Genomic DNA, 10,666 nt, shown 5'->3' with positions numbered 1-10,666 from the left:
TACTGAACTCTCCACCCCAAATCAACAGAATATACATTCTTCTCAGCACTACATCACACTTATTACAAAACTGACCACATAGTTGGAAGTAAAGCACTCCTCAGCAAATGTAAAAGAACAGTTTATAACAAACTGTCTCTCAGACAACAGTGCAATCAAATTAGAACTCAGGATTAAGAAACTCACTCAAAACCGCTCAACTACATGGAAACTGAACAACCTGCTCCTGAATGACTACTGGGTAAATAACGAAACGAAGGCAGAAATAAAGATGCTCTTTGAAACCAATGAGAACAAAGACACAATGTACCAGAATCTCTGGGACACATTTAAAGTGGTGTGTAGAGGGAAATTTATAGCACTAAATGCCCAGAAGAGAAAGCAGGAAAGATCTAAAATTGACACCCTACCATCACAATTAAAAGAACTAGAGAAGCAAGAACAAACAAATTCAAAAGCTAGCAGAAGGCAAGAAATAACTAAGAACAGAGCAGAACTCAAGGAGACAGAGATATGAAAATCCCTTAAAAAAATCAGTGAATCCAGGGGCTTTTTTCAAAAAGATCAACAAAATTGATAGACTGCTAGCAAGACTAATAAAGAAGAAAAGAGAGAAGAATTAAATAGATACAATAAAAAATGATAAAAGGGATATCACCACTGACCCCACAGAAATACAAACTACCATCAGAGAATATTATAAACACCTCTACACAAATCAACTAGAAAATCTAGAAAAAATGGATAAATTCCTGGACACATACACCCTCCCAAGACTAAACCAACAAGAAATTCAATCTCTGAATAGACCAATGGCAGGCTCTGAAATTGAGGCAATAATTAATACCCTACCAACCAAAAAAAGTCCAGGACCAGATGGATTTACAGCCGAATTCTACCAGAGGTACGAAGAGGAGCTGGTACCATTCCTTCTGAAAGTATTCCAATCAATAGAAAAAGACGGAATCCTCCCTAACTCATTTTATGAGGCCAGCATCATCCTGATACCAAAGCCTGGCAGAGACACAACAGAAAAAGAATTTTAGACCAATATCCTTGATGAACATCGGTGCAAAAATCCTCAATAAAATACTGGCAAACCGAATCCAGCAGCACATCAAAAAGTTTTTCCACCATGATCAAGTGGGCTTCATCTCTGGGATGTAAGGCTGGTTCAACATATGCAAATCAATAAATGTAATCCATCACATAAACAGAACCAAAGACAAAAACTACATGATTATCTCAATAGATGCAGAAAATGTCTTCAACAAAATTCAACACCCCTTCATGCTAAAAACTCTCAATAAATTCGATATTGATGGAACGTATCTCAAAATAATAAGAACTATTTATGACAAACCCACAGCCAGTATCATACTGAATGGGCAAAAACTGGAAGCATTCCCTTTGAAAACTGGCACAATGACAGGGATGCCCTCTCTCACCATTTCTATTCAACATAGTGTTGGAAGTTCTGGCCAGGGCAATTAGGCAAGAGAAGGAAATAAAAGGTATTCAGTTCGGAAAAGAGGAAGTCAAATTGTCCCTGTTTGCAGATGACATGATTGTATATTTAGAAAACCCCATTGTCTCAGCCCAAAATCTCCTTAAGCTGATAAGCAACTTCAGCAAAGTCTCAGGATATAAAATCAATGTGCAAAAATCACAAGCATTCCTATACACCAATAACAGACAAACGGAGAGCCAAATCATGATTGAACTCCCATTCAGGATTGCTACAAAGAGAATAAAATACCTAGGAATCCAACTTACAAGGGATTTTGAGGGACCTCTTCAAGAACTACAAACCACTGCTCAACGAAATAAAAGAGGACACAAACAAATGGAAGAACATTTGTGCTCATGGATAGGAAGAATCAATACTGTGAAAATGGCCATACTGCCCAAGGTAATTTATAGATTTAATGCCATCCCAATCAAGCTACCAATGACTTTCTTCACAGAATTGGAAAAAACTACTTTAAAGAACATATTGAACCAAAAAAGACCCCGCATTGCCAGTACAATCCTAAGCAAAATGAACTAAGCTAGAGGCATCACGCTACCTAATTTCAAGTCATTAGACTTTCAAAGGCCTGTAGATGGAGCCCCCAGGTCCCTCTTTGATCTTATTTCACAAAGCTCTCCTCCTTGCTGACTATGCTCCAGCCACGATGGTCGTTTTATCTGTTCCTGAGATGTGCCAAGGCATTTTTTTTTTCTCATGGCGTTTGCACTTTGTCTTCCTCCTGAGATACTGTCCACTCTTCATACAGTTTCTTGACATCCTACATGTCTCAGTACCACAAAAAGGCCTTTCTTGACTACCCAATCTTAACTGTGTCAATCTCTAGCTCACCTCTTTGCTTGTTTTATTCATAAGACTGATCAGCACTTACAGTTGTTTATGTGATATGAAGAATTTTTACACAACTTTGAGTTCATTTTTAAATGAACAGTATTGAGTCTCAAGCAATTAGAATGAAACTCTTCCAAAATCAAAAATAACTGAAAAGGGTATGGAATTGAACCAAGCTGTTATTAAGTCTCCCCATCCCATAACAGGGAAAGGAGTTTGTAAAGTACCACCAGTAGGCATTGGCGGGGGGAATCATTTTTAAGTTTTTGTCCCCATTGAGTTAAAAAAAATTCAGTAAATTGGTTACCTGCATGGTGGCTCAACTAGGGTCCTTTAAAATAATCAGAATATAAGCACCACTGAGGTACATTGGGCTCGTAATAAATTCAAGATACAAAAAATGGCAATGGGAGGTATGAGGGTGAAACTACAGCTATCACCGAAATAACACATAGAAGAAATCCCAGAAAGGCAAGAATAGCCTCTGGATGACATTTAAAGGTCCAGTATTCTATATAAAGATTTTTTTTAATAATTAGTTTGTACCTAAAGGTATAGAGCCTTACTCAGAATATAAGAGTAACAGTGATATCAAGTGCTTGGTAGGATCCTCTTTTCCCAGAATTGGTCTCAAAGATCTACCTGATCTCCTAAATTCAGAAAACTTCCAGTTTGATGTCTGAAGCCACCAGCACAATGAACCAACGCAGCTAGTTCTATATCACCTCACCTCAACTCCATGAGTAAACAAAGGAACCTGGAAAGGAGGAGAAGGCTACCTTTTGACAAGGAAAACAGGCTTTTTCTTTCCCAGCTAACCATATATTTACCATTAGACATGCTGAACTTTCCCTGCACCACTGGAGCTAGGATAAAGAACCCTGGGGAGAGGTGGCATGTTGGAGATTTCCAGAAGACAAGAGGACGGAGACTAATTCTCACCTACTCCCAACACACAGTCATATCTGGGTCCCAAGAGGCATGGAAAATGAATTTGACATATGCCTAGAGGTCCAAGTTGGACTAGATAACTATACAATTCTTGCCAGAGGCTTTGCAACATGGGGCAAGATTAATGCATGTGAAAAGAGATATGATGGCACCAGCTGAAGGTCTGACAGAAGATGTAATAATCTTGCAAGGGATTTCCAATGTCCAGAGGAGATGCTTGGAGAAGCCTCCCATCAGCAGGCTGTTATAACTACCTGCTTATATAGTGCCCAAAGACAGCTAGAAGAGCAATTATGACCAACCAAGGAGAAGACACACAGAGTCACAAGCATCTGTCTTTTTCCTCTCCCTCTTCCCCAACAACTCTCCTCCCAAAGCAATACCAAAACAGGCACAGGGAAAAGGGAAGAAATAAGAAGAGATGTATGAAAGGCTACCATACACATCCCCAAACTCCTAGCCACTAGAGCCATATGTCCCATCTGTTTGAAGTAAAAGGAAGAGAAGTATTTGCATCAGATAGGGGCTTGGAGTACGCAAGCCAAAGCTTTAAAATCAGCATGAGACTCTCCTAATATCTGAAAGCAGCTAAAAAGTTATAGAATCAGATTGAAATGTTTATCATTGTCCTAATCTCCCAGTGGAAGAGGGTAAATACAACAGAATACAGTAAAAAACAATTAGTGGAAAAACAATACCATTTCAATTTCATACTCCAATGAGTTGAAACACTTAATGAACCAGTTAAATTTATTAGCTTGGTTGTCTTTGCCTACTCCTTGCCCACTAGAATGTAAACTTCATGAGGGCAGCCACTTAGTCACTGTTTTATTCACAGCACCTAGCATACAGCCTGACACATAACTAATTAATAAATATTTTAATGAATAAAAGAACAAAATCCATGTAGATAACATCCTATAAAATGTTCAAATAATGCAAATGAGTGGAAACTTTTGGTGTTTTTTCAAGCTACTCATTTGTTTGAAATAGAACATCTCTTGTCTAACATGGGATTATCCAAATCTGAGAGGTACCATATTTCCTGCTGTCATAAACACTGTTGGTGCCCTGCCCATGTCTTCTTTGGCCCATTCTAATAGTCATCTGCAGAAGTCTTCCCATGTTTCTCTGCCAGAGGGGCTTCTTTAACTGCAAAAGCAGCTCGACCAGTATAAGAGATGACTAGAAGTGCCAGGTTGTTAATATTCACTAAATGATTCTCAATCAATTGTGAAAGTTGGTGAATAAATACCCTAGCTCCCTCACCCTTTGGTATGTTCCAGTAGTATTGAGTGGCAACCTGCTTATTTGCTTTACCTCCCTTCCAGTCTGACTTTGCCACTTCTTTGCAGTACTTCCTGGGATTACCTCCCAAATAAACTACCTACATCCAAATCCTTAGAGTTCTGCTTTTTGGAGACCCCAAACCAAGACTGAAGAGACTATTAAGTACTCCACAGGATTCTTTGTTCTCCATAGACCTTATCTATCAGATCTCCAGATGATTATGTAGGCTCTGGACTTTCAAAGGAAGGCTTATGATTCAAAATTTTCTTGAACCACGTGCCCATTCTAGGTCTGTCTTACCCCCCAATTTAGAACTTATGTAAACCCAGTGACTTTGTTGAGAACATTGGCTTATCTCTGCTATAGCACTTCCTGCTACATGCATTCACTTAGTTACCAACTCAACAATACTGGTTAGATTTTAGGAATCTGCCAAGCTCTCCTTACCCCAAATCTACTTTATCCATGATTGTACCTTCATGATTTCTGTCTGAAAGCTGACAGTGTGTAGGGACCATAACTTGCTAAAATCGAATATCATTTTTAGAATTCTGATATTTTATAAATGGTGGCAAAAAAAAAAAAAAAGATGATTTGAGAAAGCCCTTTAAAAACTCTGTTTGCCCAGTGGACATTATGTGATCATAATCACCAAAAACATAAACTTTATTTTATAACTGATATTCAGAGATATTATGTGTGAAAAATAACTGATGCAGACATATTTCTACTTCCCTATGTAATTCACCCCTCCCTATTCTTTGTGAAATAAAATAGTTAATGTTTGACTTTGACTAGGGAAACAATCATTGGAACTGTATAAGTTAACTACAGAATTATTTCATATGCTACTTTTCCTGTCAGTTAAAATCAGTCAGATTTAGAAAAACTGAGCATATAAAGTTTTTAAGTCCATATATTTACCAATCCCATTTCCACAGAAGAGTCAATTAATTTAACAAACCTTGCTGAACAATGATACTTTATGATAATAATTATAATTTATTGAGCACTTTGTGTGGGCCAGACATTGTGCTAAACTGTTATGTCTTTTTATCCTCTCAACAATCTCATGAGTTATTATTATCTTCATTTTACTTTTCAGGAAACTGACATTTGTGACTTACCCAAGGTCATGACATTAATAAATTATGAAAAAAGAATTTGAATGTAGGTCTGTGTGACTACAAACCCCAATCTCTTAACCACTACTGAATAATTTTTGCCCTAGAAGTTAGATGCTATGGAGTCATGAACCAAGTCTAAGATTATAAAACGTAGCTTCTTGTCTCCAAGGAACTATAACTTCACTGTGAAGATACATGCATAGTAGAGTACTTAGTCAAGTGCAAGACAATGAAGAGCAACCTATATTTGTTAAGTGCTAAGGGAATATCGAGTAAAATAAGTGTTTTTTTAACAATGTTCAGCAGGTGATTCAGATTTCCTGTTGAAAGGGAAAATCTATCAAACTGCCTCAATTCAAATAGTCAAAGAGAAAGGCTAGTGTAATCAATCTCCTAGCAGTGTTCACCTACAACATCAGTAGGCCTGAAATATCATCACTGATCAAGGAATGTCTTACAACAGTGACCACTGGGCTCCCAACATATGGGTCCCACACATCTGTTTAAATAGTAAAAGTTTCAGAAGCAGCTTGAGTTACTCCTGGAAACCTTACACTGAAATTTAGGTTTATTACATTATAACTTTTTCCTCTTGGTAATTTTACAACCAACCTGCTGCTCTGTGAAGAAACTGTATAGGAGGAGCATGTATAATACCTACTACAATGGCAATTATACTGTTATTCAATTATTTCAAAATTACTTTTTTTCCCTAAAAGGTCTTCCCCCCTGCCATGGCTATAAATAAGCAATGGTTCTTATTCCTGAAGTTCATATTCCCCTGAGAGCTTTGTGTTTACTGATTCCCTGGGGTTAGTATATAAAAAATCCCAGAAGGCCACGTGATGAATTCTAAAGAATGAAGATTCTAAGACAATGGCTAATGAAGGCATTAGTATTCCTCTCATTGGAGTATCAAATCCTGATATGAGTAATGCCATATTCAAGAGAGAGTTTTAAAAATGTAATTGAACTAAATCTTTTGACAGATAATTGTAATGATGATGTTATGCTTCAATGACTTTCAAGTATAGTTTGCAAATTACCTTTTTTACTTTATTCCCTTCCTCACTTAAAGTACCAGATATGTCAGGTTTCTGGTTCATGCTAATTTTTAACAGTACCTATATGGCATACTCTTGACTCTAGAAACCAAAACACATTTAACTTATGGATATATTTGGACACAGTTAATAGACCCAATCTAAAATATCAGCTAGTTTCAAATGGCACACAATTATAATCATTTCTTGTTACGTTTTTGCAATCAGAAAAAATTTTGATATCTTCACAAGGTTTTCATATATGTGTGTGTATATATATATGTATAAAATCATACACATACATACATATACAAAGAGAAAGGCAGTTCTTTAGTCAATGCACATTTATCTCTATCTCTTACATTTTATAATTCTATAGTAATTTGCAATGAAGTCTGGTATTCACATAGAGATGGCCCTGAGGTCCTATTAGCTCTTCAATCAGAAAACAGAGATTCAATAATGTTAACTAGATTCTATCTACTACGGAGAGAAAGTTGGCTCTCAAACTCAAATTTGGAAAGGACCTCAATAGTTACCTAGTTCAAATTTCAACCAATCAAGAAATCCTTTTTACAGCATTCCTATATCTAGCCTATTCTCAAGCACTTCTGTCATTTGAAAATAACTGCATAAAGTGGCAGCCAAGTCTGTTGTTAGCCCTAACAGTTAGAATCAGAGGTAGAAATAAAGAGACACAGAGACTGAAACCAACATAGCCAAAGGCACACAAGTAAGAAAACAGGGATAGCAAAAGATAGAGTCAGATGGATAGGACACAGAAAGGTGGGGGGAAAAATCGTAGAGGAGAAAGAGAAAAAACGTGAAGAAGCGGAGAGAGAAAAAATTAGAAGTGGAGACACAAAAAGTTGACATAGCAAATAAGGGGAATAGATAAGAGGAATAGTGAGTGATGAACCATTGAGAGACAGCAGAAGGAGAAGCAAGTATAAAGGAGAAGCAAGTATACAAGGAGAAGCAAGTGTAAAGGAAAAAACTGGCATAAGTAACTATAGGGTTTCTTTCTGATTTCTGTAGTGATCATGGTCCCCAGTTTTGGGCTCAGGACATAGTCCACAAAAAGGAAAATTTCATTTCACAGCCTCCCTTGCAGCTGGATATGGAAAGGTATTGAGTTCTGATCATTAAGATATAATCTTGAGTTCTGACCATAAAATCAAAAGTGTTATGTGTGACAGGGACTAGTCTTTTTCAGGGTTTCTCCAGCCAGGAAACCTAGAAGTAGTAGGTACAAGGTGTTACAAGCAGTTTAGACAAAAAGTCTTCAATCATACTCATTGATTGATTAATGAGTCTTACTCATTTTTTGATGTGGTGTCTAAATTCCTCATCATCTAACATTTTCTTCCATCAATAAAAGCATTTGTCAGTAGTCTTCTCAAAATTCATTCATATTCTGTTTATGACATTATAAATTAGGACAGCATTTTACAAGGCCATTTGATAGTATCTGGCAAAAATTAAAGTGCTCAGGAATTGCTTTTGTATGAATCTATACTACCGCAATACAAATGATTATGCATAAAAATATATGCACATACGAGGATGGTCAATGCAGTGTGCATTGTGATGGTGAAAATCTGATAACAGACTAAATACGTTTTCATGGGTAGGGGTGATACATTCATACTATGGAATACTATACAACCATTAAAGAGACTGAGATAGAGAGGTATGGATAGACATGGGTAGATCTACAAGATATATGAAAAACAGATATGATTCCACATACAATGGAAAAATCTATGTATATATGCATGCTTAAGAATGTGTGTGTATGTGTATGGAAATCTGTAGGAAAAGGTTTGGAAGTATGTGTGGCTGGGGAATTCATGTGGAGGTCAGAGTGGAAGCAGGTGTGAGAGGGTCCAGCAGAAGAAAACATGGCTGCCAAAGTGTTTGAGTCCATCGGCGAGTTTGGCCTGGCCTTAGTTGTTGTAGGAGGCATGCTGAACTCTGCCTTACATAATGTGGATACTGGTCACAGAGCTGTCATCTTTGACCGATTCTGTGGAGTACAGGACATTGTGGTAGGGGAAGGGACTCACTTTCTTATCCCATGGGTACAGAAACTAATTACCTTTGACTGCTGTTCTAGACCACGTAATGTGCCAGTCATCACTGTTAGCAAAGACTTACAGAATGTCAACATCACACTGCGCATCCTCTTCTGGCCTGTCGCTAGCCAGCTTCCTTGCATCTTCACCAGCATCAGAGAGGACTATGATGAACGTGTGCTGCCATCCATCGCTACCAAGATCTTCAAGTCAGTGGTGTCTCGCTTTGATGCTGGAGAACTAATCACCCAGAGAGAGCTGCTCTCCAGGCAGGTGAGTGACAAGTTTACAGGGCCAGCAGCCACCTTTGGGCTCATCCTGGACGATGTGTCCTTGACGCATCTGACCTTCGGGAAGGAATTCACAGAAGTGGTGGAAGCCAAAGAAGGGGCTCAGCAGGAAGCAGAGAGGGCCGCCAGATTTGTGGTGGAAAAGGCTGAGCAGCAGAAAATGGCAACCATCATCTCTGCTAAGGGTGACTCCATGGCAGCTGAGCTGATCCCCAACTCACAGGCCACCGCAGGGGATGGCCTGATCGAGCCGAGCAAGCTGGAAGCTGCGGAGGACATCGCCTACAGCTCTCACGCTCTGGGAACATGCATGATCTACCTGCCGGTGGAGCAGACTACAGCTCTCACGCTCTGGGAACATGCATGATCTACCTGCCGGTGGAGCAGACTACAGCTCTCACGCTCTGGGAACATCACTTACCTGCCTCCTCCAGTTGCCCCAGTGAGGGCCCACCCTGCCTGTACCTCTGTGGGGACTAGGCCACAGCCCTGATGATTCTTAACACTACCTTCCTTCTGCCCCTATCCCAGAAATCACTGTGAAATTTCATCATTGGCTTAAAGCGAAGGAAGTAAAGGTAAAATCACTTTATATCTCTTAAAAAAAAAGTTTGGAATTTTTGACACTACTGTAATCCTTAAGAGGGGAGTGGATAAAGTCTGAGGTTGAAGGGTAATTTTCACTTTTTACTCAGTGTAGTAATGGTGATCATTAACTCTGTTCTCAAAATACTTAGACTTCTTTGCCTTCGGTCACATGATATGACTGCATTTCCTGGCCCCATTGTGATTGATGGAGTCATGCGTATGGTTCTGGCCAATTATTTGTGACCAGAAGTCATTGCTCACAGTTGCATGTCACTTCCAGGCCAGAACACTTATTTGTCAATGTGATGCCTTCCACAGCTATCTTTCCCTCTGCCATAGTGACTGGTAACGTTTATGATGGTGGTTGCTCCATTACCCTGGGCTGCAGAATGAAAAGTCATAGAGCAGAGCTTCTGGCCAACACATTACACAAGCGAAAAATAAAACTTTGCTTTTACAAACCACCAAGATTTGGGGATTATTACAATAGCATAACCTAAATTATTCTGACTGGTACCATTGAAATGTTTAAATTTTAAACTAAATAGTATACTTTCTGCATGTATTGTAAAATTAATATGATGCCTACAACAGCATACAACATTCTCTACGTAGACAATACAAAGTGCAAAGAGCCTATTATGTACCATGATCTAGATTCAATAACATCATTAAAATGTAACTATTTCAAGGGCAGAGGCTATGCTTTTTTTTTGTTGCATCCCCAGCACCATTGATTAGAACACAGCAGGTATGCAGTCCATTCTTCTTGATTATCAAATGGATTTTAAAATGTTTATCCTAAACCTATAGATTTATATTAATCCCTATGAAATGTCATTATGTTGGTTTTATTCTATTATTCCAAATCATGAAGACCATTTCAAAGCATAAGGCTTTTATTCATTTTATTAACTTTCCCACCTACTTTTGTGTC

General features: G+C 38.4%; 1 protein-coding gene across 1 annotated transcript; it reads left to right on the top strand.

The window, feature by feature from the left end:
* Positions 1 to 8,677: 8,677 nt before the first annotated feature.
* LOC105520622 (prohibitin-like) lies at positions 8,678 to 9,684 on the top strand. Its single transcript, XM_011954459.1, has 2 exons — positions 8,678 to 9,220; positions 9,622 to 9,684. The coding sequence occupies exons 1-2, from the start codon at positions 8,678 to 8,680 to the stop codon at positions 9,682 to 9,684; spliced, it is 606 nt and encodes a 201-aa protein (XP_011809849.1).
* Positions 9,685 to 10,666: the final 982 nt, after the last annotated feature.

This window comes from Colobus angolensis, unplaced genomic scaffold, assembly GCF_000951035.1.
Source record: "Colobus angolensis palliatus isolate OR3802 unplaced genomic scaffold, Cang.pa_1.0 Scaffold382, whole genome shotgun sequence".
Classification (NCBI taxonomy): domain Eukaryota; kingdom Metazoa; phylum Chordata; class Mammalia; order Primates; family Cercopithecidae; genus Colobus; species Colobus angolensis.
This window is presented reverse-complemented; position numbering and strand designations above follow the sequence as displayed.

What these genes read in the sequence shown, in the direction of transcription:
- LOC105520622 (XM_011954459.1), top strand. Translation starts at nt 8,678, where the DNA reads ATGGCTGCCAAAGTGTTTGAGTCCATCGGCGAGTTTGGCCTGGCCTTA. An exon ending in TCGGGAAGGAATTCACAGAA is followed by an intron (nt 9,221 to 9,621) that starts GTGGTGGAAGCC and finishes TGTGGGGACTAG; the next exon opens with GCCACAGCCCTGATGATTCT.